General features: G+C 38.0%; 1 protein-coding gene across 1 annotated transcript in view; it reads right to left on the bottom strand.

The window, feature by feature from the left end:
* Positions 1–16293, bottom strand: part of LOC150085122 (uncharacterized) — a 101426-nt gene that overhangs the window by 72137 nt on the left and 12996 nt on the right. The window contains exon 3 of the mRNA XM_090373838.1: positions 12308–12494. Coding sequence (XP_090229964.1) covers positions 12308–12494 — 187 coding nt within the window. The remainder of the gene's footprint in view (positions 1–12307; positions 12495–16293) is intronic.

The following is a 16293-nucleotide window of genomic DNA, read 5'->3' as shown; positions in this document are numbered from 1 at the left end:
TGGAAGAAAAATGGGATGCTAGCAGGTCAGCTTTATCCTTGGCTGAAGTGACAACAGAACCATCTGGTTTGGACAGAGGTGGGAGCAGAGATGGGCAAAAGTTGCGGCCAATAGCTTTGGCAAGAAGCAAGTTTTCTACTCTTAGCCTGTTCAAACTCTAGTTTGCACTGATTAATGACTGCTTTACAATTGTTGCGAGCTTTGGTGTAGGCAGAAAATGAGACTGAAGAATTAGAAACAAGCCAATTACGATATGCAATATTCTTCTCTTGGACAGCCTTAGCACATTTATTGGAAAACCAAGGTTTAGATAAAGGACGAGATTTTAAAGTGGAGTGTGGGATAAAGGATTCCATTCCTGCAAGAATAATTTCACTGACACGATCTGAGCAAACGTTGACATCAGAAGTTTTGAAACAGTAATCAGACCAAGGAAAAGAAGAAAAGAAGTCTCGCAGGTCATCCCATTTCGCATTCTTGTAATGCCAAACAATATGAGGTTGCGAATAGCCATGAGATAAAGGTTCCATTGGAGAAGAGACAATCACCAAGTTGTGGTCTGTGGTGCCTAAAGGACAACTTATTTCGACCGTGTACTTAGAAGGGTTGTTTGTGAGAAAAAGATCAAGTGTATTGGCTGTATGATTAGGATTGTCCGGTATTCTTGTAGGTAAATGAACAATCTGTGCTAGGTCATTAGTAATTGCAAAAGCCTTAGCATCTCGACCTGCTGGGTCGGTGTGACTAGAAAACGGAAGCCAGCTGGAGTTGTGAACATTAAAATCACCAAGGAAAATTTCCTCACTGTTAGGAAAGTTTGACTGGAGAAAGTCAAGTTGCAAAGAGAGGAAGTCAAAGAGCTCCAAGTGATTAGTGGAGTTGGGAGAATGGTAGAGACAACAGATGAATTTGACACAATGAGGTAGAGAGATTTTAAGCCAGAGAAGATCAAAGAGAGGAGATTCCAAATTGCCAATTCTCTGACAAGGAATATCAGAACGGACATATGCACAAGTACCACCTTTGAGGCGAAAGGAATCATACAGCAAATAATTTGGTTCAACTACTGCTCATCTGAGATGAGCAGTAGTTGAATCAACTGATAACTGAGATTCAGTCAGAAAAAGTACATGGGGTTTGGAAGACTGCAAGTGGGAATGGACATCGTTGAGATTAGAATTGAGACCACGTATATTTGTGAAATGAATTAGGAAGTCCTTGGGAGGTTTAGATCTTTTCGCAGATAAGCTTGCTCTACTATTTTGACAATTCATGGCGTATTCAATAGTAAGAAAAAGCGGGTGGGACATGCTGTATGAAGTAATGAAATTTTTGGATATGGCGTACATGTGGTAAGAATATACCCAGATCCTTGACATAACGTGGCCTCGACAATGCTCCCCGCATACACACTACTCGGACTCCCTCCAGTCACTATCTGGCAGAGTAGAGGTAGCAAGATTATACACTAGCTGATCCGGAAGCCTCCTAGAGAGTTACCAATAGGTTTGGAATGGTGTACTAACTAGCGGCCGGCCTACGAACACAGTTTTAGAGCTGTACCCTCAAAATGTAAGGAATAATCGATCTCGCCACGGCATTCATCATAACCTCAAAAATCATCAATCATACTGCATGATGGAAGAGATAGGGAAGGGTTGACCGGACCTTAGCTCTAGCGACTAAACATGGGTTCCACCACTTTAATCCTCCAATAAGCAAAGTGGTGGTATTTCACTGGTTGATTTGAATCATCTACCACCTAGTACTACCATACGGTTTCATGACCTGCTCTGGCGACCCATATACATAAATGGGTCGCCAGAGCAGGTCGTGAAATTTTGTCAATTACATATAGGAATTTTGCTAGCAGAGAGAAGGAAGTGATTATCCCTTTGTGTAAGGCAATGGTCAGGAGACACCTTGAGTATTGCATACAGGTCTGGAGGCCTCATTTAGGACTGATGTAGAGTTGCTAGAAAGAATACAGAGAAGCGCAACAAGATTAGCATTAGCAGAGGCATACGATGCAAGAAAGCAAGCTTGTGCAGTATCAGCAAAAAAAACAAAAAAAAAAACAGTCCCATTTCACCGCTCCATTCGTTTCAAATGCCTGTCCAGACCAGACTTAAATTTATTTCGGCTATCAACTTCTACAGCGACAGATGGAAGTTTGTTGCAGCAATCAACCACCCACTGGCTAAAGGCAAATTTCCACACATCTATTCTACACATGTCTTTCCTCAATTTGAATTTATTCCAACTCAGGTTCTTAATCTGAGCAAGAGGAAGAATCCAATCAGCATTCATCTTGCTCAACCCATTCAAGGCCTTATACACCTCAATCAGATCACTTCGCAGGTGCCTACTCTCCAGGCACTGCAATTTGCAGAACGTAAGCCTTTCTTGGTAAGAGCACCACTTTGTTCCCCTAAGTGGTGAAACCCATGTTTAGTCTCTAGAGCAAAGTTTCCGGCATCCCCCCCTCCCCCATACTTCTCCTTCAACCCATGCACAATACTAAGTACTATAGGTTTTGACACCTTTCGTGTTTGGGGTTTTCATAAAAAAAAACAAAAAAAAACCTAATCTTGATATCGTTCTAGCAACTCTACATCCTTTCTAAAATGAGGCCTACAGACCTGAACACAGTACTCTAGGTGTGACCTGACCATTGCCTCGTACAACGGGATAATCACCTCCCTGTCCCTGCTAGCAAAAATTCCTATATATAATTGACAAGACTATGACCTGCCCTCGCAGCCTGTCTGCACTGCTCAGTGAATTTCATATTTGACTGCACAATTATGCCCAGGTATTTTTCACTCTCCACTTCCCTGAGCGTAGTACCACACAGTTGGTACATTTCTCTTTGGTTATTGCTACCAATATGCAGTACTTTGTATTTGTCAATGATAAACTTCTCAGCCCATTTGCCAAATTATCTCGATTCAGTTGAAGTAGCATACTATCTTTACTGTCATTAACAACAAGAGTCAAAGTAGTGAGAGCAACAAAGGGTGTACGCTTACAATGAAAGGCTTAAGTTCTGCAAGTTGCAATCTGGAGACTAGGCACCTGCAAGGTGATCTGATCAAGGTATATAAGGCCTTGAATCGTTTGAGCAGGCTCAATGCTGACGAGATAGCTCTGCTTGCTCTGATTAACTAGGTGGTAGATGACTCTCATCAACCAGTGCAATACCACCACTTTGCTTATCAGAGGCTTCAAGGGGTGGAACCTATGTTTAGTCTACAGAGCTAAGTTCCAGTCAATCCTTCCCCATCTCTTCTATCATGCAGTATGACTGATGACTTTTGAGGTTATGATGAACATCATGGCGAGATCTAATCTTCCTTACATTTCGAGGGTACAGCTCTAAAATGGCATTTGCAGGCCGGCAGTTAGTTAGTACACTGGACCGAACTTATTGCTAATTCTCTAGGAGGCGTCCAGATCAGCTAGTGTATAATCTTGCTACCTCTACTCTGCCAGATAGTGACTGGAGGGAGTTCGAGTAGTGCATATGCGGGGAGCATTGTCGAGGACACTTATGTCAAGGATCTGGGTATATTCTTACCACGTGTACGCCATATCCAAAATTTTCATTACTTCATACAGCAAGTCCCCCCCCTCCCACTTTTTTTTACTATTGAATACACCATGAATTGTCAAACTAATAGAGTAAGATTATCTGTGAAAAGATCTAAACCTCCCAAACACTTCCTAGTTTATTTCACAAATATACATGGTCTCAATTCTAATCTCAACGATGTCCATTTCCACTTGTAGTCAGTCTGCCAAACCTCATGTACTTTTCTGACAGAATTTCAGTTATCAGTTGACTCAACTACTGCTCATCTCAGTTGCCCAAATTATTCGCTGTATGATTCCTTTTGCCTCAAAGGTGGTACTTGTGCATATGTCCGTTCCGATATTCCTTGTTAGAGACTTGGTAATTTGCAATCTCCTCTTTTCAATCTTCTCTTGACTTAAAATCTCTCTACCTCATTGTGTCAAATTCATCTTTTTTCTACAGTTCTTCCAACTCAACTTGGAGCTCTTTGACTTCCTCTCTTTGCAACTTGACTTTCTCCAGTCCAACTTTCCTAACAGTGAGGTAATTTTCCTTGGTGATTTTAATGTTCACAACTCCAGTTGGCTTCCATTTTCTAGTCACACCGACGCAGATGGTCGAGATACTGAGACTTTTGCAATTACTAATGACCTTGATCAGATTGTTCATTTACCTACAAGAATACCAGACAATCCTAACCATACAGCCAACCTGCTTGATCTTTTTCTCACAAATAACCCTTCTAAGTACATGGGCGAAGTAAATGGTCCTTTAGGCACTTCAGATCACAATTTGGTGATTGCCCTTCTCTAATGGAGCCTTTATCTCACGTCTATTCCCAACCTCATGTTGTTTAGCATTACAAGAATACAAAATGGGATGATCTACGAGATTTCTTTTCTTCTTTTCCTTGGTCGGATTACTGTTTCAAAACTTCTGATGTCAATGTTTGCTCAGATCGTGTCAGTGAAATTATTCTTGTAGGAATGGAATCCTTTATTCCACACTCCTCTTTAAAATCTCATCCTTTATCTAACCCTTGGTTTTCCAATAAATGTGTTAAGGCTGTTCAAAAAAAGAATGCTGCATATCGTAATTGGCTTGTTTCTAATTCTTCAGTTTCATTTTCTGCCTACCAAAGCACGCAACCATTGTATAGTACAGTCTATTCCGGTTATATGGAACACATCGGAGCTAGTGCATTTTGGCTCGATTAAGCAGCTGCCCCAATTATCCAAAGTTTCACATAAATAGTTAAAAATACAATGTACCCCCTCCCCCTTTACAATTGATTCACTGTACAATCAAATCACATTACGATGAACTCACCATAGTAAAGTTCCCTTCACTATACGACGTATAAGCGCCGGTCATTGTGATCACGTTTGTGAATTGAATTTTAATTCTATTAAACAGTGATTCTAATTAGCAAAAATAGGAGGAGTATTATCCACAGGCTATAAAAGCAAAGATATATTAATCACAAATTTTCCCTTTATTACCTTACCAATTAAAAAATTAAATGATACGTGAAAATTGGAAGAATATATGTGATAATCGGAATAATTAATATGTACTGTAATATGTACATACCAACTAGTTGACATTTCTGTTCACTGACATTTGTGGGTGGAGGGTTAAAATTTAACAGTAAAAAGATAAGCAATCAATAACAAAGAACATGGCACACACAAATTGCAAGTGAGAACTGAGTAACGAGTTACAAAGCTTTAAAAATATGAATGAAGAGAAGATCTGAAAATTAAGTTTTTTATATGATTGAAGATTTCATGGAAGTGTAAACAGATTTCACCATAATAATCCACAGAATTCCACAGAATGTTGGTATTATCGCAAATTCAGTAAGATCGAGTTTACTGTCCGTTTATGATAGATTTCACTAACAGAAAAGCCCAATAAACAGGTGAATGCTAGTTTTTTTTATTATTTTATGGCTGTGACCTCCAGAATTTCGACCGAACCACGTGGTACCGTCGGAGACAATTGTAGGGTAATTTCCAGTGCTGCGGTCTCCTGCCCCAATTAAACGGCATGCTGTCCCAATTAAGCGAAGTAAACCCTGGCTATTTTCTCCATTGGTTTCTGTTTTTTAAGATTTGCCCCAATTAACCGGTATTCACTGCAGTTATTAATGAGTCCAAACTAGATTTTGAACAGGCTAACAGTAGAAAACTTGCTTCTTGCCGTAATGGTAGCTGTGCATTCTGGGCTCTTGCCTAAGCTATTGGCCGCAATGTTTGCCCATCTCTGCTCCCACCTCTGTCAAAACCAGATGGTTCTGTTGTCACTTCAGCCAAGGATAAAGCTGACCTAGTCAGCTTTATCCTTGGCTGAATACATGAGTTGGAAGAAAAATAGCATCCCATTTTTCTTCCAACTCATGTATTAATGATCTTGGTAAAACACCTCCTACCATTCCTAACATGCTCCATTCAATGCCTCCTGTGGTCTTCCGTCAAAAGGATGTTAGATGGATTTTGACGAATCTTGATGCTAAGAAAGCTCAAGGTCCTGATTTTATTAAAAATTAAAAATCTGAGGAGGCATAGATTGAAGAAAGATAGCCGTGCAGAATAGATGTGCAGAAGTTTGCCTTTAGCCAGTGGGTAGTTGATTGCCAGAACAGACTTCTATCTGAAGTTGTGGAAGTTGATATGTTAAATAAATTTTAAGGCTGAACTAGACAACCATTTGGCGTGACCAGATGGGTGAAATGGGAAGGTTTTTTTGGCTGGTGCTGTATAAGCTTGCTTTCTTGAATGATATGCTTCAACTAATGTGAATATTATAAAACGTCTTTGGCTGAGAGTGCAAAGAATACCCAGCTTAAGCTGACACCAGAATGAAACGAATGAACCACATTGGTTTAACTGACATGACTGGCATAACTAGACAGTCCTGTTGCAGACAAAATTAATATTCTGAAATCTTCACACAAGACGTTTTTTGAGCAGGAGTTAACTGATTTTATGATAACTGAAACAAGTGGAAAAAACTTTTGCAGCTTTTGTACACAAGGCACAAGAACAAAAGAAGCAGCAAAAGGGGCGAACAAAAACCGTTGGCTATAATAATGAGAGTACCTTTGAATTCAGCAGATATCCTTATAGATTGGACTATTTGGGTCTATTACAATAGACTCAACCACTCCTACCAACCAAAATAAATTGGCTATGTTTGGGATTTCTGAGTTGAAATTTGTTTTCAGGCCTGGATTTTTGGTTTAGGATAAGTTCATAAGTCAAACATGAAGGAACAAATTGTACTGCAGAAGATACCAAGCCATGCCACCAGAGAGAGACCCTGCTGTACCACAGAAACCTACCACTACCTCTAGTAGTTTTGTCAGCATTGTGAGGGCACATTTTTAGGTGTATATGCCTGTCTGTGTTCACACACAGACAGGCATATATACCTGTTGTCTTCACAACCTCTGTTACATCTGGATGTAACAGAAGGACTCTCAGTGGATGGATTTTCATGAAATTTTATATTCCGACCTTTGAAAAATATTTGTTGAGCCATTCTAAATTTCATTAAAATCAGGTAAATAGAATTCTTGCAATTATTATTTCTTCTTTTTTTTTTTTCTCCAAACAATTTGTGTGGAAAAAAAGAAATATAACAGATTAAATGTAGTTTTAATGCAGCAATTTTAGCTTTATAGCTGTGTATGCTTTGCATGTATTGTTATATAAGACTGAATGTGGTGCCACTTGTGAAGAGATACATATATATATATATATATTATATATATATTAGCATTAGCATTAGTAGAGGCATATGATGCAAGAAAGCAAGCTTATTCAGCATCAGCCAAAAAAAAAAAAAAAAAAAAAAAAACAAACACCACTATTCCCATTTCACCCCTCCGTTCGTTCGAAATACCTGTCCAGCTGAGCCTTAAATTTGTTTAGGCTATCAACTTCAACAACAAGTGATGGAAGTCTATTCCACAAACCAACTGCCCGCTGGCTAAAGGCAAATTTCCGAACATCTATCCGACATCCGTCCTTCCTCAATTTGAATTTATGCCCTCTCAGGTGATTATTCTGAGCAAGAGGAAGAATCCCATCGGCACTGAGCATGCTCAACCCATTCAAAGCCTTATACACCTCTATCAGATCACCTCACCGATGTCTATTCTCCAGACTCTGTAATTTGCAAAACTTAAGCCTTTCTTTGTAAGAGCAACCCTTTGTTCCATTCACTAATCTTGTTGCCCTTCTCTGTACTCGTTCCAGCAGCTCTACATCCTTCTTGAAATGAGGCCTCCAGACTTTGTATACAGTACTCAAGGTGTGGCCTGACCAATGCCTTATACAATGGAATAATCACATCCCTATCCCTGTTAGAAAAATTCCTGTATATCACTGACAAGACACCATAAGCTACTCTTGCAGCTCGTCTGCATTGCTCAGAGAACTTCATATCTGCCTGCACAATTACCCCCAGGTCCTTTTCATTCTCTACCACTGTCAGCGTAGTACCACAGAGTTGATAAGTTGATCTGGGGTTACTGTTTCCCATATGTAGTACTTTACATTTGTCAATGTTAAACTTCATTTGCCACCTCTCAGCCCATCTGGCTCAACCTTTCCAGATCCTGTTGCAGCAGCATAGCATCAGTAGTGTCCTTAACAACCCTGCCAACCTTTGTATCATCTGCAAACTTGGACATTAAACTTGATATACCATCATCAATATCATTCATAAACACCGAAAACAACAACGGACCCAACACTGAACCCTGAGGAACTCCGCTAATAACATTAGTCCACGTTGAGCAGTGTCCATTGATTACCACTCTCTGTCTTCTGCCACTCAACCATCCCTTTATCCATAGCAGCAATTTGCCTCCAATGCCACACTGCTCCAATTTGTGCAGCAGTCTTTCATGCACTACAGTATCAAAAGCCTTTCTAAGATCCAAATATATAATATCAAAGTTATTCCCTGCATAGTATCCAATCAAATTGGTCAGACAAGACCTGCCCTTAACAAAACTATGCTGTGTCTGAGCTATAACTGAATTCTTGTCTAGATGATCCTGCAGTGCTTCTTTAACCAGTGCCTCCATTAATTTTCCTGGAACCGAAGTTAAACTAACAGGTCTATAATTACTTGTGTCAGCCTTTGATCCTCCTTTGTGAATTGGGGTTGCATTTGCACATCTCCAGTTTATGGGTACCTCCCCTGAGTCCAAAGAAGCTATCATAATTATGGCTAGGGGTTTGCTTACTTCCTCTGCTGCCTCCTTTAATATAACTGGATAGATCCCATCCACCCCGGGTGCCTTTTTTATGTTTATCCTCAACAATTTCTCCTCCACTTTCCTCTCAGTTATTAGAAAATCATCTAGCTCACTGCCAATGTTTACTTCACCTACGACATTCCCCTTCTTGAATAACTCCTCATGTGTGAATGTAGATGCAAAATACTTGTATAGATTGTTAGCCACCTGAGCAGGATTCTCAACTGTTGAACCATCAACATTCAGTGGACCAATCTGATTCATCCCTTTCCTTCTTGAGTTTAAATAGGTAAAGAACTCTTTTCTGTTTTTCTTTGCATCCTTTGCCAAGGATTTCTCATAATCTGCCTTTGCCTGCCTAATCTCCTTTGTGACTTGGTTACAGACCAACTTATATCTATCATAGGCTTCCATGTAACCCATTAATTTGTATGTATCCCATGCATTTTTCTTCTCTGCCATATGTCTCATTAGTTCATCTGACAACCATTTAGGCCTGAAACTTGAACAATATTTCTTGGTTGGTATGTAAAGCCTGGTAGCTTCCAAGATTAGTTCTTTGAATGCTTCCCATTTTGAATTTGCTGTTGGTAACATCATCAGTTGGTCCCACTGTATAGAATTTAAATACTGTCTCAGATCATCATAGTCGCCTTTACGAAAGCAAAAACCCTTCCCTTTACCTCTGATGGTAGTTACCTCCTTGAGTAAATCCCACTTCAGCACACTGTGATCACTGCCAACTAGTGGCTCCTTTATCTGCAGATTCTTAATGCATGAAGAATCATTACTGATAATCAGATCAAGAGTATTACTCCCTCTAATTGCCTCCCGAACATGCTGGTGTAGAAAACAATCATCCAATAAATCCACAAAAGCCTTGCTAGTGTGTGAGTGACCAACCCACAAATTCCAGTCAATATCTGGGAAATTAAAATCCTCCATTATAAGACTCTCTGATTTACTGGCCCATTATATTTCCCTGTACAGTATCTTATTATACTCATCAGAGTCATTAGGCCTATAGCACACTCCTACTCTCAATTTTGATTTACCTATGCTTATGTCACACCAAACTGATATAGATAGAACTGATATCTCTTTTCTATATAGATAGAAAAGAGACAAAAAAAAAAAAAAAAAAAGACAGAGAGAGAGAATACCAGAGAAGAGTAATAAATATTATAATTGTAATTAAACAGAACAGCTAAGGTTAGAGAGCATTTTTATTAAGTGTTCTATGAAGTTAGATAACTAAATTTACTTTTCACTTTTATTAATCACTGACAGAGAGAAAAAAAAAAAAAACCATCCATTTAATTTAAGAAAAAAATTACTAGCAATGCATACATTAACTTGTTAAAAGTCAGAGCAGCCACACAACTCATTATTTAAATGAGTTGAAAGACCAGCTAAATTCTGGTCTTTATTTCAAGTAGAGTATAACTTCCATGATCCTTTGGTATATATCAATATATATATTTTTTATACATACTGAGTTGTGATTCTACTGTGATATTTATGGATGTGTTGTCACAATGTATTTCATCACTGATTGTGGAGGTGGTCACATTTGGGAGTCCTGATGCAGTGTTCTCCCCAGGAACTATCGAATGGGCTGGTAAATTTAACTGACCACTCAGCTAAAATTAAGAAATTCTTGAAGTACTGTACACCGATCTTGATCAATATTTATTTGAACAAACTATGCGACTGAGGTCAATGCAACAGGAGCTCATAGTGCTAAATTATGTAATTAATTTTTGCTGTGGATCGCTTAAGTCACATTTATAAATAGAGTAACAGAAAATTTTATTATATTTCAAAAGTATTACACTTCCCCACCTGGCTACTCAGTGCTGTATTAAAGCACAGGCTAACAGGGCAGTCGCCTGGATCGTCATTCTTACAGGGGTGCCAGAAGGTAAAGAGCAAAGGAAGGGTTTTTTTTTTTTTTTTACAAAACCTTATGCAGATTTCTAGGATATGCAAAGGGGAAATCACGTTTCTGACTGGGGCACAGGAATACCTTAGTAGCTAAAGCTACTAAAGTTATGTCTTAAAAGCCATGTTTTAATGCAGCAAACTCTAAGGTCTTAGATTGGCACTTGGGCAACAGCAACTGCAAAATAGCTTGAACACTTGTTGGGCTGAATTAAAAATAAAGGAAGAAAGGGATCTAGGAGTTATGATATGAGCAAATATGAAGTTTTCTGAGCAACGTAAACAGGTGGCCAGGAATGCCTATTTACGATTTATCAAACAATATTCTGAAGAGACAGGGAGATCATAATCTCACTGTATAAGGTATAAGGCAATTGTAAGACCAAATTTGGAAATTTTAAATATACAGTAAACCCCCACGTAAATTATGGCTCCCATAGTAATAAAGGGGTTCGTTTCCAAAGTATGAAATATATAAGAAAAACTAGTCTAAAATTTTGTCTATGTATGTATTATATGTACCTTCATAATATCACTATATAAATAGACAGTACATAGTGAAATGCAAGCATATGGCATCGAAATGAAAATAAGAAACAATTTAATATTAAATGTAATATTTATTAGAAATTTCAAACAAATATTTCAAACCAGCGTGTTTGCTAGCTAAAAAAACTTATCCTGCCAGTACTATCACCAGTTTCGTAAAGTGTTGATAAAGGAGTTTTGCCTTTTCATGAATGATGAGTGAACTTAATGGAATTTTATTTTGAGTTCAGTCTTCTATCCACAGATTTAAAGCCTTTTCCATTTTTTCTAATTTAACATCACGAGTTATAGAGCAAATTTTTGAAGCAATTAGCGCGTTTTCACAGACATTACGGTGGATTTTTTCTTCCGATTTTTTGATTGATCATACCGTTGACTCATTGATTTTATAATGTTTTGCCACTGAGGAGACACTTTCACCTATAGAAATTTTGTCTAATAACTCAATTCGCTATCATCACATTCTTTGATATTTTCACATTTCCCTTGTTATTTGTAGCCATATTTTTGTATGGGTTAGAAAGAACTTGTCCACAATAAAGTCACTTTCTTCCATTAACACACTTTGTATTTTCTTTTCTACTTTTTTTTTTTTTTGCCTGGTTGCATCAAAAACCTGTCGCTTCTTTGCGCTATATGGCTAATACTACTACTACTCTTCAAGACTGATCATTTTAATGATTACTTTCATGTCTACTGCTGTGCAAAGTAAAGTACAAATAGCAGCACAACAAAAATGGAACTAGTCACTGTTTTGAGAAGAAAACAAAGAGCAGTTGAAACCCATTCTAGTGAAACATCATATATTTTGTGCTGTCACATCAGAAAATAGATGCAATAAATATCTAGTCAACAAACAGCCCTTGTTGATTAGACATTAACTCTGAATTTTCCTGAAAACCATTCTACAAAGAATATACTTAAGATTTGTCCATAATGTAAATATGCATACCACAACTCACCTTAGTGTTCGAACAAATGTCTGCTGGCAATGAGTTTCATTACTGGATGATAAAAGCTCTACAATGTGAGAAATTGGTTTTTCTTGCTGAACCAATATAGCTCCATAAGCATCTGCTGCAATATTGGCAATAGCTCGGCATGCTCGATTCTGTATACTTTCAGGTGCCAGTGATCTTAGAATACGTACTGCAAGGTACAATTTTTGTGATACAGTCAAAATTCATAAAAAACTATTCGACAGAAAATTTTATTAAATTAACAACCTGAGTATTTATTAAATTTTCATAAAAAAATTTTTCATATAAGAAATTAAAATTTTTTTAAAAATTTTCTTTAATTTCTTTTAAGATTGGAGGCATGAGTCTGCTATATCCACTGCAACTCCAGTTCCTTGTGCTGGTAGTTTTTTTTCTAGGCAGCTGTTTATCTTTTTAAAATTATAAATAACACAGGACATAAAATTCTTCAACTTTTATCTGACTATCTGCAACAAGATGCTTAAAATACGTTGCAAATTAAGTCAAAAGAAATAAGTGGATAGACAACGTGTCTCAGGGAAAAAAAAAATCTTTCAGCTTCAATGGAGGGTTCTTCCATCACAATGTTTCAATAATTTTTTATGCTTCATTAAGAAGCAAGTAGACTTGAGAAAAAACAATAGTACAGTGCACAAAGTTACAACTAATTACAAGAAAAATACAACTAATAAAAGCTATGTACTTTATGTTTAATAGACTTAACAGTTACAAATTAGCATAATGTTTTTAATAGACATAATAATTTTTTGAGTAAATCACTTTGCCCTAAAAGCATTGTAAATATATTTGATGTACTTATTATGTCATCAAATGCAGACATTGTAGGGATAGCAGAGACATGTTGTCACTCAGACCTAAGTGATGCCAAATTTGGATATTGGGAGTACAATATATACAGGAATGACAGACAGGACAGGAAGGGTGAATGGTGGATAACTAAGATCATAACGATCTTAATTTTTTTTATGAAAACCCCAAACAAGAGAGGTATTAGAACCTATAGTACTTAGTACAGTGCTTGGGTTGGAGGTTGAGAAGACGAATGAAGATATTTATTGACATTAGACATGAACTTCTGTAGACTGTAATTTTCAGGAAATACATATGTAGAAAGGCTATTCCAGAAAATGGCAGTTGAATGAATAAACGAGGTAGATGAAAAGTTGGTTCTGTGAGTTTGAAGTTGGACAGTAAATGGATGTTGGCTGGTGGCAGCACATGTTTGGACCGTTTTGAAAGAGAGAGCGGGAATTATAGAAGCCAATTCAGAAGGACAATGCCCATGGAAGTATCTGTAGAAAAGGCATGCAGCAGAAACAGTACGTCTATGAGACAGCGAGTGGAGAGACTCTGTTAGAGATGAGTCATTAATTAACCTAACTGCCCTCTTCTGAATGGAATCTAGAAGCCTGAGAAAGGTTTTTGGGGAACCACCCCAGGTGGTTCCCCAAAAATGTGGGTACAATATTCCATAGTAGAGCAGATTTGTGATTTGTACAAAGTGAACAACTGTTTGAAAGAAAAGTAATGGCGAGAGCAAAAGAGAAAACCAAGTTTTTTAGATGCAGAGGAAGCAATATTTGTAATGTGCTTGTGCCAATTAAAAGTCAGGGTAATCCCCAAAAGAGATATATCATTTTGCCTAGAAATTAGAGTATTATCACCAAAGATGAGCATAGGAGCAGAAGAATCCGTTTTGCAAGATATAAGACAAGACTGAGTTTTAGAAAGGATTGAAATCAACTAAGTTGTCTTTGCCCCACTGGAGAATTACCTGGAGATCGGCATTTAAGGAATTGGTAGCATATATTCAAGAAGTTGAAGCTTATTGAGAAGGGCAAGGTTTCTCAAAATCTCGATCAGCTGGGTCAGTGTGATTAGAAAACGAAAGCTAGCTGGAATTGGGAACATTAAAATGGAAAGTGGAATGCAATGTACTATCATCGGCAAAAGTATGGATTTCCAGTCAATGGAAGAAAGGTCATTAATATACAAAAGAATGGGGGAAAGAACTGAAACTTGAGGGACACCAGCATTAGTGGAGAAGTTAGAAGACAGACAGCCATCTACCATCACCCACAGTGAGCGATCAGAGAGAAAACTGGATGACCAATTACAAAAAACACTTGGCAAACAATAAGATGGAAGCTTGTTTATGAGACCTATATGCCAAACACAATCGAAAGCCTTTGAGATATCAAGAGCAACTGCTTGTGTTCCATCGAACATTTCCAATGAATTTCCATCCTCAGCTGGACAGGTATTTCGAACGAACAGAGGGGTGAAGTGGAAGTGGTTATTTTTTTATTTTTTGGCTGATGCTGCATAAGCTTGCTTTCTTGCATCAAATGCCTCTACTAATGCTAATGCTAATGTGTCCATGAATGGGTAACATAAGCCAGAATATCACCCGTGGATCGATACTGACGGAATCCATACTGCCGATCGTTGATCAGACAGAAAGTTTCTAGGTATTTTTTAAGAGTTGGCAATTAATTGATTTCTCCATTACTTTAGAAAGAGTAGAAGTAATTGCAATGGGATGATAATTGGATGGGAGGGATTTGTCACCATTTATAGGAACTGGCTGATATGAGCAAATTTCCAAGCAGAAGGAAAAACACCTTTGGAATAAAAATTAAAACAAGAAGGCAAAGAACAGGAGTAAGTTCAGGAGCATAAGTTTTGAGAACAAGTGGCAAAATACTATCAGGATCTGGAACTTTCATAACATCAAGATTCAATAAAATCCTTCTGACATCCTTTTGACGGAAGACCACATGAGGCATTGAATGGAGCGTGTTGGGAATGGTGGGAGGTGTTTTACCAAAATCATTAATACATGAGTTGGAAGAAAAGTGGGATGCTAGCAACTTTATCCTTGGCTGAAGTGACAACAGAATCATCTGGTTTTGGGAGAGATGGGCAAAAGTTGCGGCGATAGCTTTGGCAAGAGACTAGAATGCTCGGCTACCATTACGCCTAGAAGCAAGTTTTTTACTCTCAGCCTGTTAAAAATGTAGTTTGGACTGATTAATAACTGCTATACAATTGTTGCAAGCTTTGGTGTAGGCAGAAAATGAAACTGAAGAATTGGAAACAAACCAATTCCAATATGCAACGTTCTTCTCTTGGACAGTCTTAGCACATTTATTGGAAAACCAAGGTTTTGATAAAGGATATTAAAATTAGCATTAGTAGAAGTATTTGATGCAAGAAAGCAAGCTTATGCAGCATCAGCCCAAAAAATAATAAAAATAAATAAATAAATAAAAAATAACCACTTCCACTTCACCCCTCTGTTCATTCGAAATACCTGTCCAGCTGAGCCTTAAACGTATTTAGGCTATCAACGTCCACGACAAGGGATGGAAGTCTATTCCACCAACCAACCACCTGCTGGCTAAAGGCAAATTTCCTCACGTCTATCCTACATCTGTCTTTTCTCAATTTGAATTTATGCCCTCTCAGGTGATTATTCTGAGCAAGAGGAAAAATCCCATCAGCATTGAGCATGCTCAAACCATTCAAGGCTTTATACACCTCTATCAGATCACCTCGCCGGTGCCTAGTCTCCAGACACTGTAATTTGCAAAACTTAAGCCTTTCTTCATAAGAGCACCCCTTTGTTCCATTCACTAATCTTTTAATCTTTTAAACAGGAGTGTGGAATAAAGGATTCCATTCCTACAAGAATAATTTCGCAGACACGATCTGAGGAAACGTTGACATCAGAAGTTTTGAAACAGTAATCCGACCAAGGAAAAGAAATCTCGCAGATCATCCCATTTTGCATTCTTGTAATGCCCAACAATACGAGGTTGGGAATAGCCGTGAGATAAAGGCTCCATTAGACAAAATGACAATCACCAAGTTGTGATCGAAGATACCTAAAGGACCACTCACTTCAACTGTGTACTTAGAAGGGTTGTTTGTGAGAAAAAGAT

The sequence above is a fragment of the Mastigoproctus giganteus genome, chromosome 5 (genome assembly GCF_048544385.1).
Source record: "Mastigoproctus giganteus isolate SK-2022 chromosome 5, ASM4854438v1, whole genome shotgun sequence".
In the NCBI taxonomy this organism is placed as follows: domain Eukaryota; kingdom Metazoa; phylum Arthropoda; class Arachnida; order Uropygi; family Thelyphonidae; genus Mastigoproctus; species Mastigoproctus giganteus.
This window is presented reverse-complemented; position numbering and strand designations above follow the sequence as displayed.